Source organism: Dermacentor silvarum, chromosome 5, assembly GCF_013339745.2.
Source record: "Dermacentor silvarum isolate Dsil-2018 chromosome 5, BIME_Dsil_1.4, whole genome shotgun sequence".
Classification (NCBI taxonomy): domain Eukaryota; kingdom Metazoa; phylum Arthropoda; class Arachnida; order Ixodida; family Ixodidae; genus Dermacentor; species Dermacentor silvarum.
In genome coordinates this window covers 77,004,892-77,024,021 of record NC_051158.1, presented here as the reverse complement: position 1 = coordinate 77,024,021, position 19,130 = coordinate 77,004,892, and the positions used below count along the sequence as shown (strand labels likewise).

General features: G+C 46.1%; 2 protein-coding genes and 1 non-coding gene across 3 annotated transcripts in view; 1 reads left to right on the top strand and 2 right to left on the bottom strand.

Moving 5' to 3' along the window:
• Positions 1–19,130, top strand: part of LOC119453495 (60S ribosomal protein L10-like) — a 295,540-nt gene that overhangs the window by 84,917 nt on the left and 191,493 nt on the right. The window lies entirely within an intron of this gene.
• The window catches only part of LOC125945858 (tissue factor pathway inhibitor-like), a 30,247-nt gene continuing 11,144 nt past the window's right edge, over positions 28–19,130 (bottom strand). Inside the window, exons 3-4 of the mRNA XM_049668201.1 lie at positions 4,695–4,916; positions 28–558 (exon numbers count right to left, since the gene is read on the bottom strand). Of these exons, the coding sequence (XP_049524158.1) occupies positions 392–558; positions 4,695–4,916 (389 nt within the window). The 3' untranslated portion in view covers positions 28–391. The remainder of the gene's footprint in view (positions 559–4,694; positions 4,917–19,130) is intronic.
• Positions 967–1,149, bottom strand: LOC119454739 (U2 spliceosomal RNA). The gene has a single exon (XR_005192665.1). It is a non-coding gene; the product is annotated as a U2 spliceosomal RNA (small nuclear RNA).

The following is a 19,130-nucleotide window of genomic DNA, read 5'->3' as shown; positions in this document are numbered from 1 at the left end:
AATTTTGAAGATGTATAAAATGTATCTGCGGAATACACACAGATTTATTTGCGCTCTCGTACCTTTATTTCTAGAAAATAAGCAGAGATTCTTCACAAACAAAAGTCGTTACCAGCCTATTTAGGTTTACTTGTATTGATCGAGTGAGCCCCAACTGGGTTCGTTGCACCAAGTGTATAGATGATCTGCGACAAAAAGTACACATTCCACATTCTGTGCATAGAGTGTGTAATCTAAATAATTTGTAGAGACTGCCCCAAAAATTGTGTAAGGGAAATCTTCCGGAGCTCCGTTAAGAAATACCGAAACCAGTGTAAAGTGGACACGACCTTCGTCGTTCACTATACAGTTCTGTCGTCACCATCTTTTTTGCGCACAGTCTTGTAGTCCTTCACCCGCGGGCGCACCTCTCTTCGCAGGCCTTCTGCGTGTCGAAGCGGTTGTCGTTGCCACCGCATCCTCCGTAGACGAACATCTCGCACTTCTTGCTCTCTTTGCGGTAGTAGTACATGGGCTTCGAGCTGAAACACGGACCGCTGTCGAAGTCCTTTTGGCACGCTGCAGAAAACAAAAGAATGCCGTATTGCTCAAGAACCGCCATCCATAAAGCAAGAAAAAAACACAGAGTGAATTATTCGATTGCGCCCCACATTCCCTCATCCAAAATCTTGACAGTAAAGAAAGAAGCCCGTGACGTCGTCCCATATTTCAGAGTAACCTTCTGCAGGCGAGCAAGAAATGTGGCTTTATCTTTGGCCCTCTCAGGCGTGCAGTGAAAAATCTGCGCAAGTAATAGCTAAAAACATCGTCCCAGCCGAGACCCACGTCAATAAGGTAAAGGCCAAGGCTATCTCACTGTGTAAAGAACTTCAACTCGCCAGATCGTTCAAAGCCATCAGTGTCTATAAGCATGCCTCATTGTCGGTGTTTTTACAGTGAAGCTGCATATAGCTAGTTTTCAGTGGATTGGTGTCGGTAGACCAAAAATCCCGAAGGTTGTGCAATATCAGGCCTACCCGCGGCAGAGGTGAAGCAGGCTTCAAGCACTCCGCCAATTTGCAAAAATAAGCCTAATATCTTGGGTCCAAACACAGTATCAGATATTCAGCTGATAAGAACAGATACTACACTTTGACCCGCGTCGGCCATGTCTACATTCGCACCATACACGTGTACGCCATCCCGCGTGTTCAAACTAGTGCCTACCAATCTGAGTGTCTTCTGTCTCCTGTCGTCATGCTCTACCTAGGCTCATTTCCTCTGTTCTGCTCTGACTGTGAAATGGGTAGGCCGCGTGTTGTACGGCCTGAAGAACAGCGTGCCTACCAAGAACGACGGCGTGAACAGAAAAGGGAATGGGCGCGGCGGCGGCGGCGGAAGGAGACCACCGACGATGAGCGGGCCGCGGACGCCAAGCGTATATAGGCGTGCTGCCCGCCAGGACCGCGAGGCAAAAAGAACTGCGAACCATCTATGCGGCCCCGATTCCGCAAACTTCGAATGTTTCACTGGCGCAACAGTCAGTCACCACATACACGGCTTCCCTGGTCATCCACCTTCACAGAGTGGAATGGCACTGAATTTTTTCGTGTATAGACACACAAGCCAGACATGCATTTTATGTGCAGTGTTACTCTGACTCCTGGCAGCAAAACGTTGTCCTTTTCTTACGAAGTCATCTTCATGTAATGGAGGCGGATGGCCCGTTCACTCCCAAGAACTCAACTGATGTAACCCAGTTTTTGCAAAAACTTGAACACGGCACTTCTGCTTTCACATTTAATTGATGTTGAAGATTTGTTTTATTATCTGACCCATACAGAACTGTTTCACTTTGTTAAGGCATGCATTGAGCAAGTTGGTGTTCTAGCTTTTGATACAGCTGTAGGTATATATGTCTTGATAACTTCTCCACTTTGCTTGACGTTTGTTTTTTACAAGGATCAAGCTAACATCCAACGCAAGGGCACTGCATCGATTCATATGTCGCTCCAGTTTTACGTAACATGTTTTATTGCGACTTGTAATATTTTCCTACTTCAGGCACTTTAAGTGTATCTATCCGGCCTCTTACACCGACCCAATGACCCAACTTGTCTAGTAGCACGGGCCACTATGTATGTGCACACGTGGTTGTGATGCCGTCGTGGTCGTTCAGTCGTCGCCGTGCCAACTTCGTCATACCATCGTCACTACTTCATCGTCGCGATACAGTAACCATCACGCTATGGTCGTCATTCACAAAGTCGTCATCCCATCGTCCTCATGCCGTCGTCATCACGTTGTCGTCGTTATACCATCGCCCTCATGGCTGACCCTGGCAAGCGAGTGTTATAGCAAAGTGGTGCGATACCAGACATAGTGTATGTTGCACATATATCCGGAGCAATAGAAATGTCGGAATGATCCCTGCAAATTCTAAATAAGAACGTCTTCAGCAACTCGATGTCCCGCTCCAATGCTCGAATGCTAATTACATTGACGTACACAATCATCGTAATATGGGTCCTGCGGGAATTTTTTACCTGAACGTGGGCAGGAGATAGCTCAGACACTTCACAATGCAATGGCGCTTAAGGCTTTTAGATAAGTTGACGGTGTTTTAGCGATTTCAAACGCTTACCCTCCTGGACGTCATCTAATTCAATGCATGGTGTTTTAGCGCGGCTTGGACACTATTGAAGAAGGCTCCCTGTTGTGCGTGACCCTCTCTAATAATGACAAATTGCAGTTTTTTGCAAGGTTTGAGACCAACACTTCCTGGGTGGCAAATCTGCTGGGCGTACTGTCCGCGCTCACACAAGGAACGTGTGCCGTTTGACTCGGCTCACTGTAAAATTGTCAAGAGTTAGAGTGCTATAGCCTCCATATATGTATCCAGGAATCGTTGGTGAGATCGTATTTTCACATGATGCAGGAAAGTTTTTATTTGTTAGTTCGCACGGCTACGTTCGGTCGGGTATTGTTGCTCTGTCATGGCTTAGCAGTCCTTCCTGTCCTTGTCTTCAATTCGTTGCGCGTCCTATTACAGCGTAATAAGTATGAACCAACTAGCCCTGCGACAAGTAATAAAAGCGGAAAAAAATTCAAACACGTTGAAACTTGTCCATTCACTGTATTATTTTAACAACCACGTAAGAAATGTTACATTTCGGATGGTTAGCGCATGTTTATGACAAGAACAAGGGTGATTAAGGTTTTCTATGACACTTTGTGTTACAATCCAGGTGAATGGCCATTTTTCCTTTTCATGAAACTTGCGGGCGTCCGCCGAACTGATTTGCTATGCACACGTGGCAAATGTCTAAAGAAATATAGAATGGCACGTGATGGCAGCAACAACGTCGAGAAGGTTGTTCCAGTTGTTGGTTGCCCAAGCAAAAAAAAAATTTTAACTTGCAACGTTGACGGTAACGTTACGTTCGGTGGGTGCTGAAAAATAACTTATTTGAAGGGCGACAGAGCGGAAATGCGGAAATGGATGAGTTGGGAATAGTGGATTTTGCATTTAAAGGCAAAAAGATTATGTCTCTCGAATACGATGAACAAATAAATTTAGGGGAGCGGGTGATTCTGAACCGATTCGAATGTATTGATTATGTGTTTTGGGCAAGCTCCAGGTAACAGCAATGGTACGCAATTCAAGTTCGTTTTGGCAAAAGAGCATGCGAACGAAGGAACCGACAGGAAAAGAAAAAGAGACGAGCGGCGAGTGACAGCAGCAGTTCTTATACATAGTGAGAGAGATAAACGGGGTGGGCAAGGCAGGGAGGTTAACCCAAAAAGACTCTTGTTTGCTACCCTGCGCATGGGGGAAGGGTAAGGGGAAATGAAAGACGGTTAGAATAGCGGAAAGAAAGAGCGATGTCACCAAAAAAAATACAGGAGGTTGGGAACGTTCGTGAGGACTATAGTCTCTCTAATAGGCCACTCGAACGCAAAAAATTTAAAGAGTGCCTTGACTGACTTGTGGTGTGACTTATGTATAGGCCGGCGTTCCAGGATGTCTGCCCCGAAACCAACCAGTCATCAAGGCGCGCCAGCGCGGACGCGAGTGACTCAGAAGTAGGATGGCTTGTTTTCATTTTCATTTTGATTACGCACAGGGTAAGAATAAAACACAAATGATATATTTTTTCGTTAGAACTAAAATTGCTTTGTGGGACAGAAGTTGAAAGCTAACAAAGCTGCAGTAATTTCAGACATTCCTATGTTTTACTGGTAGATTCTCAGTTCTTTGTATCAGATTGTATATAAATCTCCCAATGTAAGTTATTGTCCATTCAGGAGCAGTGCAAGGTATGACATATCCTGAAACGTGGTAAATCTGCGTGTACTGCTGCCAGCACACCCCAAATAAACGTGTTTTCGTAATGACAGCAAGCATGTGCAAGCATACTTTTCTTGAGTTAACTTTGACTTGAGCGAAAGCTTTTCTATTGTGCCCTGAAGCCCGTTAAAGCGGTATTACAAACTGCATGAATCTATCAGCCTTGAGTCTCCAATTTGTCGATGCAAATATTGATCATCATTTTCGTAGGCATGCGTACGTTGGTATGTGGGACGTCGATTGTAATTATGTGCTCTATTTGACGTAACCTGATCCCCTGTTTAATCAATGACCGTAGCAGCGTCATGACACGCGTGAATAAAGCAACTTGAAAAAAATTAAAGATTCAGCGCCATATGTTAACCTTTGGGTTTCTCCGTGGTGGTTGGTACCGGCTTTACGGTCGTCTTTTTGTCCTCCTTTTTCTGCTCCTCTTTGTTCTCCTCCATCGGCTTCTCCTTCTTATCCTTGTTCTCGTTCTTCTGCTTGCCCTTGTCGCTGTCGTCCACGTTCCAGCCCTTGTCCTCCTTGGAGTCGCCCTCGTAACACACCTCCTCCAACTTTGGTCCGCACCAGTAAGGGTCACCTGCAACGCATCCGGGCATCACTAGCCACGAACCAATGAAATAACTACTTGGAATTCCCTCAAATATTGGCCGCGCGGAGCAGCAGCATTGAGCGTAAAAACGTTACTACAATAAAGCATTTCAATTTCAAAATATTAAAACGATCGCAAGGAAAGCTGACAGGATAACGGACTGTTGGTGTAAGAGCACGATGCTTGCCTCCTTTGTTTGGAGCGGGTTACGCGTCCCCCAGCGAGGGATAGAGAGCAGTGAACGAGTTCGCGCCGTAGCTCGCGATGCCGCAGAACCAAGCAATTTCATAAATTGGCTAGAGGTCTATTGTCCAGGATGTGTCAGAACCAAACACCCAAGACCAACGCCGCAATCGGACTTAAGGAACTCTAAAAAACGGGCCCCTCGCGTTCACTGTGAAAACGTAGTAATAATCCGTTACATTAACCTATGATGCTATCCAGCACTTCCTTAAGGACAAATTGTGCAAATCGGCGGGTCAGACACGTGGCAAATAACCAAACTCACTACTTGCATGCAAACTGAGAATGCTGTAGAGCAACCTCCTTCTGACCACGTTCTCATTCGTTCAAGCCAGTGGCGCACCGATGGGGGGTTTCGGGAGTTGTAACCACCCCCTAAGGCCGAGTTAACCCTCCCCCCCCCCCCCCCCCCCCCCCCACGCGTCCAGCCCCACCAGTCCAACGTGTAACTTCAGTGCTCTGTTCACATTGCCATTACAATTCATGAGATGGCTTGAGGTCGAATTTTCCTGATTGATAAAAACACTCTGTCACTTTCTTGTATTTATTCATTCACTCTTAAATTAGTTTGAGTAAAACGCCGAGAAAATACACATCGTCATCATTCTTGGTGTCATTATAATATTACAAATATTATTTGTAATACACCAAATATTATTTGGTGTTGAATTCGCCTGGCAAAAGCAGGGAAATTGCATATTATGCAAAGTGCTTGCTTCCCCCCCCCCCCACCACCACAAAAAATGCAACCCTCCCCCCCGCCCCCGGAAGATATCCTGGGTACGCTACTGGTTCAAGCATCCCGCCCTCCCTTTCCTACGCCTGTGAGAGCTGTACCGCAGCAGTTCAAGAGTTACGTCCGGTGTTCTGACCGCTGCTGGTCACAAAGTTTTCAACAAAGGTGATTAGAGTCTACTCTGGCGCTAACGTCTACGGGAGCTACAATTATGACGATTCTGCCAACATGGGAACGATCGATGCACGTATCAAAGTAAATGTTTGCGCTGGTTTCCGGGTCATCATAAGCTTACACTGCAACGCTAAACGTGTACAGCGACAAGAAGCAACACGGACGGCGCTGTCTTCCAAGTGAATTTATTAGCGAAACGAACACCGAAGTGCGAAAACACCCGTGTACTTCGATTTAGTCGCACGTTAAAGAACCCCAGCTGGTCCAAATTATTCCGGAGTCCCATACTACGGTGTGCCTCATAATCTGATCGTGGTTATGACACGTAAAACCCCATAATAAAAAAGTGACATACATTCACAGTAGCTGGGTGGAGCGGCTCAAGGGTGGGCACCACACACAACAAGGTTTATGTGCCCGTTTTGATGAGAACATACTAATGTATGGTGTAATGCTCTCTGCACATTAGTATCGGCGGTGGTGCAGGCACATTAACTAGATGGCACCACCATACTGGCGGAGGCTTGGGTCGTCTGCCCCTGCGCGCTTGGGAGCGTTTTAGGGCATCTTTCCGCTACCCGATAGCAAGCGCTTGCGTGGCTTAGTGGTAGAGTATCCGCCTCCCACGCAGCGGGCCTGGGCTCGATCCCGGCGGAGACCGGGTACTTTTTTTCGCATTACTTGGCGGCGGCGGCCACGGCGAGCAACAGCGCGTACCGAAACGGCTATTGGAATGAGCCCATAACTGCTTACGCTGTAAAAAAGACACAGGCCTGCGCGGCACACGCAGCACAGACACAGCATAAGCTGATGCAGCGGCTCAAGAGTAGCCCCAATTTTGGCACCACGCAAAGCAGGGTCTTCGCGGCAAAGTCTCTTCGCCTCGTTTTGACGAGAAAGATGTGAACTATCCGCCCGGCGTTGACGGCGAGCTGCGGCTTGTAATGCCCTCTGCACAGCAGTCTGCTGAGCTCGATGATGCCTGGTTGTAGCCGCGCACGTAGCTCTACGATTCGCTTCTTCAGCAGCGGTCCGTACCTTGCGTGGAGACGCCATAACGTGCACCGAAGAGGTATCCAGAATACGTCGCGCACATCTCACATCCCTTGACCCTCGGAATGGTACGCTGTTGTTGTTGATGATGATGATGATGATCATCATGATTGTTTATTAGAATCTTCAAAACGGGCTGGTGACAAATAGTCACCTAGCCTGCTTGAGTTAACCAAGAGTAGTTACATGCAGCGTGCAACTGTTATATGCAACTTTAAATGTCGGGCACGCTGCGTTTGCAGGCACCTTAACTAGATGGTGCCATCATACTGGTGGAGGCTTGGGATCGCGTTGCGCCTCGTCTGAATCGCATCTCGTCGTCTGCGCCTGCGCGCATGCCTAGGGCGCGTTTAAAGGGCATTTTTCCGCTGCCTGGCAGCAAGCGCTTGCGTGGCTCAGTAATTTTCTTGCGATATCGAATTTCATTTATCGCTTTATTTGCTGCATGCTTCTTTTCTTCACTAAGCACACGCTAAGTGGGCGTTTCGCCCAGCCACAACCTTTCAGTACGCGCCCTCATTATTGCGCCGCGGTACTTATCTTCATCGATCAACTCGAGCTTTGCTTTCACCTCTTTTATTTCTTTTTAAATGCTCCAGGCGCTTCATTTTCTACTCCTAACATATACTCCAGGTCACTGTGTAACTGTGTCTATAGCTTCAAAAGGAAAGGCAACAAGAGAAACACTCTATCAATTGCAGCAATTTAAATCACATTTAAACTGTTCCCACACTGGTATGGAGCGATTAGTTTCGGTATGCAGGGCAACTTGCATGCGGGGACCTTGCATTCGTTGACTTTTACACAGAGCTTCTTGGCCAAAAAAATGAACCCAAGCGCTTCCGAGTTGACTTTCTGTCCCTTATGCCAAGATAAGAAGACAGGGTTAGAGAGTCACTGGAATCTGAAATTACCATGGCAGAAATTGAAGTGGCAATTGAAGTGGGTTAACTAACGGCAAGTCACCTGGGCCGGATGGGCTGGGTGCAGCCATATACAAGTTTTTAAGACAGATTTGGCAATGGCTTTATATCGAGTGATCGCTGAATGTTACGAACAGCGCACGTAGTAAGGACAGCGTACGTAGTACTCATCCCCAAAACTGATGACCCTGCAAAGTTACTTTTAGTCGAGTCTTACCATCCCATTAGTTTGACCAATACAGACTGAAAAATATACATGAAAGTGTTAGCTATACGGTTCCAAAATGTTATTAAGTCCCTTATTAGCCCGCATTAAACATGTGGTATTAAACGTAGAACAAATTTTACGAACATGCACATAGCTAGAAGTATTCTGGAATGTTGGGACGCAGTGCATGATCGCGTAGCCATGATTCAGTTAGACTTACCTAAAGCGTTCGATAAGGTTGTACATGAAGTTTTGTTTTGCTGCTGGAGCATATAAATGTTGGATCTGGTATTACTGAAGATGTGAAAATGGTGTATCATTATTGTACAGCCAAATTAGTGATTAACAAAGAATTATGTGATTCAATTCCTGTGCGGTCGAGCGTGAAACAAGGATGTCCTTTGTCGCTTCTTTTTTCGATTTACCTGGAACCATTTAAATGCGAAGCGTTTCTTGGCGAACATTTACAACAATATCTATCTATCTACCTATATAGCCGCCTTCGTCTTTGTGCTCTCACGGTCGTTTCGTTAACTTGGTAGGTACAAAATTTGGCATAGTATGACAAGAGTGTATGACGAACATAAGTGATAGGTGATGGCATAAATGTCATGACATGCGTATCATGTAAGTCATGACAATGACGCAGCGAAAAAGATTAACACTCAAAAACAACTGAAATGGCGTCGCACGTGCGTATTAACGAAGAAAACACTGAATGATGGTAGAAATCATAGTCGTGAGCATGACTGAGCAAAAATGACAATGACTCAGCGAAAAAATATTAACACTCAAAAATACAAAAATAAAGTTTATTCCTCCTCCTCCTCAAAAGCAACTGAAATGGGTTCTGACGTGGGTACTAAGTGAAGGAAACACTAAAGGGTGATGGTATAAATCAAATTCATGCGCATGACTCAACAAAAATGACAATGAGTCAGCGACAAAAGATTAATACTCAAAAACCACTGAAATGGGTTCGGACGTGGGCACTAAGTTAAGGAAACACTAAAGAATGATGGTAGAAGTCATAGTCATGAGCCTGACTTGGCAAAAATGGCAATGACTCACCGAAAAAAAATAACACTCAGAACCATTAAATGGGTTCGGACGTGGACACTAAGGAAAAGAAACACTAAAGGATGATGGTAGAAGTCATAGTCATAAGCATGACTGAGCAAAAATGACAATGACTCGGCGAAAAAAGGTTAACACTCAAAAACCACTGAAATGGGTTCGGACGTGGGTACTAAGTGAAGGGAACAATAAATGATGGTGGTAGAAGTCATAGTCATGAGCATGACTCAGCAAAAATGACGGGCTCAGTAGACTGCTGTGCAGAGAGCATTACAGCCGCAGCTCGCCGTCGCAGGGCGGACAGTTCAGATCGTTCTCGTCTAAATCGAGGCGAAGACACTTTGCCGCAAATACCTTGTTGTGCGTGGTGCCGAAATTGGAGCTACTCTTGCGCCGCTCACCAGCTTACACTGCGACTGTGCTGCGTGTGCCACGCAGGCCTGTGACTTTTCAATTGCCAAGTGTTCTACGTGCTGCCAGTGAGGACCATGGCTAGAAGTTTGCTTCAAAAATCCACCGAGTGTTTGCAACTTTTATATGGGGATCGCAATGGGAGCGCACCATCCGGTGCTGTTGTTTCATAGGTGAAAAATGGGGGTATAGGGCTCTCGCGCCTGTTCTTCAAGCAGTTGGTGAACAGATTCTTCTTTGTGCGGGATCACACTGATGTTTTTTTAGAACTGTGATCCAAGCACGATTACAGCATTATCTATCTGATTTTCTTGTATCGTCATTTCTTTGAAAGCAGGACCGCTTAGTTCTCATTTGCGTAAGTGATTATGTCTATACGTTTGCTCAAGGCAAGATTTTGATATAAATACTTGTTTGATGTTACGAAAAAGTGTTTGTATTGTGATATTCTTGATCTGTTCCTACCAATGCCTGTCTATCGAGCTGTCTACAAGCTAGGTCCTGAGCACGATGTGCTAAAGCGTGTTAAAAAATTCCGGTCAAGCCCTCAGTTAAAACGTTTGTATTTTCAGATGCATTTGACACTCTCCCTGTAAAGCCATGGTTACAAAGTAAATGTCTTTTTGTACCTTGGTCAATAAAATTTCTAATTTGTAACAAACCGGCAACAATAGAACATATTTTTCTAGGCTGCCACGATGCCGTATTTCTGTGGATGTCCTACATAAACACTTAAAAAAATTGCCGTTAAGCCCTTTTGGAATCCGGTTTCTGTCCACATGCGGATACAGGGAAGTGTCGAGTGATATGCTAATGTTGCTTTGCATGCATAGCGTATGGAAGACGAGAATGGAATTAGGCATGCTCATATACAGGCTCACTCAGCAAAACGCTATTTTGTTGAGAGTATGATCTACACCTGAAAATTCTTCAGAGCACATATGAACCCCCAGAGTAGCTACTGTATTAGACCAATTGGCATCTATGGAGCTCTCTAACCCATACACTGGCCGAGTTGTGACTGGTGTATTTAGAATATGCACATGTGTATCTGATAATTTGTTTGTGTTTTGTAAAATGGCAATAAAGACAAAAAAGGCTTGCGCGCGGCTCAGTAGTAGAGTACCTAACTCCCACGTAGAGAGCTATACGGAGTAAGGACAGTCGTTTTATCAGCTGTATAAACTTTAGAAATGTAGCCAGCAGCACCAGCACGCGCAGAGCTGTTGTTGACGCCGTCGGCGTTTTGCCCGCGTTTTTCTAGCACCTAACGCGCGCGCGTTTGGTGACTGTTGCCGGTGCCTCTGGCGGTGGCTCGGAGGTTTTCGACGAGATCAGAACGGGAAACTCGTCGAGCAGCGTCGGAAACCTTTACCACCTTCTTGCCTCGCAACGTTTTTATATAAATACGCATCTGGTGCCGCAGCTAAACGTCGCCTCCCCTCCCTCCCTTCCGTCCCCCCATGGCCTTTCGCGCGACGGAAGATGTCGCCTTTGCTCTGCACCGTGCGTTCGCTTCCCGTGAAAGCGTGCGTCCCTCGCGCGCTTTTACTCGCAAAATCAGCATACGGCGCACGGCGACGATTTCATCGCCGTTGGAGTTCATACGGAACCTCAGGGCGACGGCGACGGCAGAAATCCGCTTGGAGTGTCAATATAATTGCCATCGCAATAAAGAGAAATGATTCTAAATCGTGGCACAAATTGTTATTTAAAAAAGCCAGCAGATCCCATGCCCTGTTCGAATCGATGTCATGCGAAAGCAATGTGCAGGGAGCCCTACCAAGTAACGAAACGACCATGAGAGCACCAAGACGTAGGCGGCTGTTTCATTACCTACAAGACACGCATGTCGTGACATTCATGTCATGAGACCTAAGAGACTTAAGGGCGAAAGCCTTAGTCATGCTCATGACTATGACTTCGACACTCAATCTTATCTTTTTCCATCACTTAGCACCTCATCCGGAGGCATCCCATTGGTTTTTGAGTCTTAATCTTTTTTCGCTGAGTCATGGTCATGACTATCACTTCTACCAATATCCTTTAGCGTTTCCTTTACTTAGTACCCACGTCCGAACTCATTTCAGTGGTTTTTGAGTGCTAATCCTTTTATTTTTGCGGAGTCATGGTCATGACATGGCTTCTACCACCATCCTCCAGTGTTTCCTTCGCTTAGTAGCCACGTCCGAACTGATTTCAGTGATTTTTGCGTGTTCATATTGTTTTCGGTGAGTTATTGTCATTTTTGATGAGTAATGGTCATGACTATGGCTTCTACCACCATTCTTTAGTGTTTTCGTCACTTGGAAACCACGTCCGAACTCATTTCAGTGATTTTTGAGTGATAATCTTTTTCCGGTGAGTCAGTAATTTTTGCTGAGTCATGCTCATGACTATGCCTTCTACCATCATCCTTTAGTGTTTCCTTCACTTAGTGCCCACGTCCGAACCCATTTTAGTAGTTTTTGAATGTTTGAATCTTTTTTTCGGTGAGTCTGTCATTTTTGGAAAGTCATGCTCATATGCTCATTATTCTGCCTTCTACCATCATCCTTTAGTGTTTCCTTCACTTAGTGCCCACGTCCGAACCCACTTCAGTTGTTTTTGAGTGTTCATGTTTTTTCGCTGGCTCACTGTCAATTTAGGCGGCTGTTTCATGATCTACATGACACGCATGTCATGACATTCATATCATCATCTATCATTTACTATGTTCGCCACACACTCTTGTCAAACTGTGCCAATATTGGTACCTACCAAGTTAACGAAACGACCATGAGAGCACCAAGACGTAGGCAGCTGTTTCATGACCTACATGACACACATGGTGCGATATTCAATACATGGCCGATGATTTATGTTCGTCATACACTGTTGTCATACTATGCCCATTTTGGTAAATACCAAGTTAACGAAACAACCATGAGAGCACTAAGACGTAGGCGGCTAGATAGGTAGATACTGTCAAAGTGCAAATGTTCGCCAAGAAATGCTTCGCATTTAAAATCACAGAGGTGTAACTGAACCGAAGTGCTTGAAAGTATCGGGAGCGTCGTCAAATTAAATGGACACATTAACGATTGGTTTGAGCATGCCGTGCTGCCCTGCTACCACACATGACACGCCGCAACTGCATTTGGTAAATTTCATATCACTCTCTGTAGCGGGTGTGACACCCAAGACATTCAGTGAGAACACATTTCTGCAATACTAGTGTGATGACCTCGATTACCTAATTCCGGCTATGTCCATTCCACCGAGTGCAATTATTCGAAGTCCTTCCCCGTTCCTTGGTGGGCCCTTCCAATAGGCGGTGAGGGTTCTTGTCACAAGTTTGCATTCACACGACCTTTACTTTAGACAGAGCCGCGTTGGACCGCGAGCACTTGCTTTAGAATTAATTCGCTTGTCACCCTCACTTTCTGGTAGTTAAGCGCTGAATGTGGCTGGGCGTCGCACTGACCAACATGTATTCATTCCTCATTCCAAATTAAAAAATTAAATTATGGGGTTTTACGTGCCAAAACCACGATCTGATTATGAGGCACGCCGTAGTGGGGGACTCCGGAAATTTGGACCACCTGGGGTTGTTTAACGTGCACCTAAATCTAAGTACACGGGTGTTTTCGCATTTCGCCCCCATCGAAGTACGGCCGCCGTGGCCGGGATCCGATCCCGCGACCTCGTGCTCAGCAGCCCAACACCATAGTTCCTCATTCCAATGGACAATTTCGCTGTATACAATTGTTGCAGGTGTGAAGAGGCTATACACAAACTTGTGCACCACTCCCCTTGATTCGACTGTCAGCGAGATTCTCTGCCTGCTAATCTCAAGTTCTTAAATTATCGACCGTGTTCAGAAGTAAAAAAAAAAAACATTACTCCAAAACCAACGCACTTGTTGAACTTAAAGCTAAGCGAAGCTTGTTTGAAACGTTTCATTTGAATGCAGTGCAAAGGCATACATCATGCGTGCAAATTTACTTGATATTTAAATATATCAAGCCCATATTGCAGCAATTGTCTAACATTTCCAAGCCAGATATTGACATCAGTGCATCTGTTTTTCGCTTTTTTTTTTTTTTTTTTGCCCTGCTGAATAACCTCAAAATTACTACTAGCTCTTATCACTTTGCTTTAATAGGATACTTAAAAACGCCTCTCTAAACCTTTATCAGGTGTTGTCAGCTCTGTTTCCACAGTCATTATCATCTCACATTATTCCTCATGACTAGCGAATAGCAAAAGTAATACCAATTTTTAAATCAGGCGATCGCGGGATCAAATCCCGGTCGCGGCGACCGCATTTCGATGGAGGCTAAATGCAAAAACGCCAGTGTGCTTGCATTTTAGTGCACGTCAAAGAACTTCAGGTGGTCAAAATTAATCCGGAGCTCTTAACTACGACGTGCCTCATAATTAGAACTGGTTTTGGCACGTAAAACCCCAGAAAGGAGAACTTGGCATCAGCATATTAACGCCGTCTTAGCATCACCTAACCGAGCATTCAGTCTTCTTAAACGTAACCTCAAGCACGCACCTTCACATTTAAAGAAACTTGCTTATATCACGCTGATCCGGCCAAAAATTGAACATGCTTCCGTCATATGGGTTACCGATCAAGCATACGTCATCAACAACATTGAATCCCTGCCATACCGCGCTGTTCGCTTCATCTATTCAGATTATTCACGCTTCACCAGCGTCACAGCATGAAAACCACGTGCCGAGCTCGAACCAATATCACGTCGACGCCACTTCACTCGCCTAACCTCATTTCATAAACTGTATCACCATTGCACGCTTCACGGGGGCTTCTTTTCGCCACCCCCTGCAGTCTTCCCGCCCCGTGACCACGATAACAAAGTAAAGCGCATAACATGCCACTGATCTCTTTACGCAAGATCATTTATTCCTCGCACAATATTACAATGGAATAACCTACCATCCCGCATAGCTACTGAAGCTAACCTACAATCTTTCCATGCTTTGTTGCAAAGAAACGGTTAGAGCTAGCTGGTTAGTTATTACTTATTAGTATGTCATCTGCATATCAACATACTGTGTATGAAGTGTCTAGTGATTTTAAGAATTCCTGCCTACACACCTTTACATATCTATTTCGTGTTTATTTTTGTTTTCTATATATTTGAAGTGTATATGTCATGTTTAGGTTTTATTTCATGATTCTGCAGTAATCAATGTATTATTAGTTGTACTTCGAGCACTAGTACTGTATCCCTCATGCATGAATCTGGGTTCCCTCCCCCCCCCCCCTTTAATACCTTCGCAGGAGGGCCCTATAGGGGTATTGTAAATAAAAAAAATAAACGCAGGGAACTGTTGACGTTCTTACCCCATCGCAGATATTTGGTATCGTTTTGTAAAGCACATGTGCATGTTCATCTTCTGCAGCATGCGATTACGTCCCTGCTCGGCAAAACGGCAAGACGCGAAGACCCCCATCACGTGACCTACGCGACCACAGATTACACTGTCTCCGGGTTCGACCAGTCATACTCGGAGAGAAACGAACTGAGCAGACGCGCCAAACCTACGGACAATGTCATCGAAATATTCGCTTTATTAAAGGAGGCTTATTTTTATATTATCACGATAAATATTTTATATATATATATATATATATATAATATATATATATATATATATATATATATATAAGTTCAGTTATACGATTGGGGGCTTATTTTTATTGCGGTGACAATATTTAGATACCATCATATTTTTTAATTTGCATAACTACATACAGAACACAGCTTTTCACCGGTACATCTCTAGCATGGTTCGTTAACCACGTTTACATTCGTACGCATGGTTAACCAGCGGATTCACTATACAAGAGCTGTCCTGCGGGTGAACTATTCGGCGCGTCATCAGCAATCCTAGCCACGGTCAGCTAATTTCGGGAAAGTTCGCAAACAATGTTTCGTTTTATAAGGTCCTGGGACACTGGCCGAATTACTCATGTAGGCACAAGGCCATAGTGTCGAACCGGACAGTTTACGGGATCGGTTGGGTTCAGCTTCCAACTTCCGCATATTTGTCTAGTTCAGTTCAGGTTCAGATCTGGAGCAAATATAGCGGTTTGAGCTGGTTCATACGGGTTCATAACGGTTCCGGGTTAGGGATAATGAAACGCTTTAGGAAGTGGCGTTTTTCAGCTTCGCCTGCGAATTTCTTTGAGCCACAAACAGTTTATTTCTACTTTTACGGTAACACTGACAGATGGATCTCGGGTGTCTTTATTATCACGCACGAAACTGAACACGCCGTCACCGTGACCGGCGCATTGTGATTTGTTTTGAAAAAAGGTCGCTGAATATGACCTTAAATTTTGCTGCGATGTCGTTAAAGCTTATGAGTGAATTGTGAACACACACAATAATCACAAACTTGTACAGTCCTCCCAAAAGCAAAGGGGACGATCTACCACAACTTCTCTCGGCAACAAAAGATTTAACGGGCACCAGGGATAACGCGGTGATAGTGGGTGACTTTAACGCGCCCCATATTCTATGGGGATACGCGAAAACATCACCCAAGGGGTTCCTACTCGAGCGTACCGCCACAGCCTTGTGCTTACGGGCAATCAATCAAATTGGCAAACCGACGCGCACGGGTAACAGCGTGAGCAGAGACACGGCGCCCGACCGTGCATATACAATTAATGTCAGAGACGTACAATGGGTTTCCCTCGACGAAAACCTGGGAAGCGATCATGACATAATCAGAATAGCGCTCTCCACACCCATCATACGTAGAACAATAGGAACCACCAAGCTAACCGATTGGCCTCGTTATAGAAAACTCCAGAGGGCACAGGAGGATTCAGATACCGCCCCGACCAACATGCGGGAATGGACTAAATTCCTTCAACAAGTGCACGGGGACACCACCAAAGCCATAGAGCGCACAGCGGAGGCGCCGGTGATAGACTCTCACCTAGTCAGCTTATGGGAAGAGAGGCAGAAACTCGTGAAGAGGTGGAAAAGACAGCGCCTAAACAAACACCTAAGACAACGCATCGCTCTATTGGCAGAGCAAGCCCAAGGCCACGCCAACGAGCTAGCTAAAAACGAGTGGGCGACCTTCTGCGGAAACCTATCTGGGACACTGGGAACGGCCAGTACGTGGCGAATACTCCGGAGTATGCTAGACCCAATGAGCACACGTACTGAGAATAACAAGAAGCTCCAAATTATAGCAGACAATTTCGAGGGTACAGATCAAGAACTAGTCGACGTCCTTCAGAACAAATACATAGGACCCTCACCCGCGGCGGCATCACCCTACACGGCGAGACCATACGCGGGAGAGGCCAACCCTAAATTAGACGAAGAAATAACGCACGCGGAAGTGTACGAAGCGGCGCAAGCCGCAGTTAAAAACTCGGCACCGGGCCCAGACACAATCACAAATTCAATGATTCGAAACATGGATTCGGTGGCCCTAGCGAAAATAACAAAGGTTTTCAATAGCGAGTACTGGGCCAAGGGAGATTTGCCCCAAGAATGGAAATTGGCTAAAATAATCATGATCCCCAAACCGAAAAAGAATCCCTCGATTGATACCCTCCGGCCGGTATCGCTCACGTCCTGCCTCGGTAAGCTCTATGAGAGGGTGATCCACAGCAGACTACAGCGATACCTGGAAGAGCGGAGCTGGTTCCCAGACTCCATGATAGGATTTCGCACAGGTTTATCGTGTCAAGACGCGTTCCTCCTACTAAGGGACGAGATTCTAACCAATATTCCGTACGGTGACGAGAGACTAGTCCTAGCACTAGACCTCAAAGGAGCCTTCGACAATGTCTCTCACGGCGCAATACTCGAGGAACTCGAACGTTCGGGTTGTGGTGAGCGCACCTACAATTACATAAGGGAATTTCTTTCCAACCGCGAGGCCAGCATCAGTATTGGCCAAATCACATCGCAGATATTTAAAATGCCGAGCAAAGGAACCCCTCAAGGAGCGATAATATCTCCTCTGCTCTTCAACATGGCGATGTGTCGCCTCGCGCGCGATCTCGATCGGATACCCGACCTAGGTTACACGCTTTACGCTGACGATATCACGCTGTGGGCGAGCAGAGGTTCCCTAGGGGAAAAAGAATACACGCTCCAAACCGCGGTATTAGCGGTGGAGAAATTTTCCCGAACGAGCGGGCTGAAGTGCGCGCCCGAAAAATCCGAGGTCATCCGGATACACGCGAAAGGCTACAAATCCAGAGGGTCGATTAACATTGTGGTTGAGGGACAAATGGTCCGAGAGGTACCTACGATGCGAGTCCTGGGTTTGTGGCTTCAGAGCGACGGGAGAGCAGCACAGACGCTCAAAACCATCAAATCCGCAACCCACAACATAGCCCAAATGATACGTCGAGTGACGTATAGAAAGGCGGGAATGCGAGAAATCGATACCCTAAGGCTCGTACAGGCCTTAGTGATTAGTCGAATCACATATGGCTTGCCCTACCAAATCCTGAACAGGGAAGAGGAGAGGCAGGCCAACACGATAATTCGAACAGCTTTCAAGGCGGCTCTGGGCCTGCCTAAATCTACCTCCACGGAGCGCATGCTAGCTTTGGGAGTACACAATACTTTCGACGAACTGAGGCAGGCCACTCTGATGCGACAGAGGGAGCGCCTCAGCTTCACAAAAACTGGTAGGGCAATATTGGCACGACTTAATATCCCAGCATACCCGATTTATCTCACCGAAGAGGCCGTACCTCTCCCTCCTTCGGTGAGATCCAAAATTACAGTAGCTCCAATTCCCAAGAATATGCATCCCGAGTACAACAAGGAAAGGCGCAAAGCACGCGCACAACATATTCAATCGATGTACTCCAATAACGCTAGGTACAATACGTACTACACGGACGCAGCTGCGTATGCAGAGGCTACCGGGCAGCGCTACCAAAGGAGGTACGCCCTGGCAGTCGTGAACGCGATCAGCCAGCAGCAAATTACCGCGTCGACCACGGCGGGCTCCCCCACCTCAGCCGAAATGTTAGCAGTGGCGATCGCGCTCGCTCACGCGGAGCGTTCGGAAAGGGACTCAGTCGTGGTCACTGACTCCCGGGAGACATGTTGCATGTTTCTTAAGGGGCACGTGACTGCGGCTAGCCTCGCGATAATCCCCAAATCGTTCAACCACCGCCATCGCCTACTCTGGTGCCCGGGACATTCGGGGGTACAGGGGAACGAACAGGCTAACGCTTTAGCTCGAGCGTCTACTAACCGAGCGATGGCGTCCTCTTCGAACCCCAACCCCTCACACTATCCCTCACAAAATCCCATCAATTTAAATGTAAAAGACATCCTTGCTCATCAGCGCGGAGTCCGCAGAAA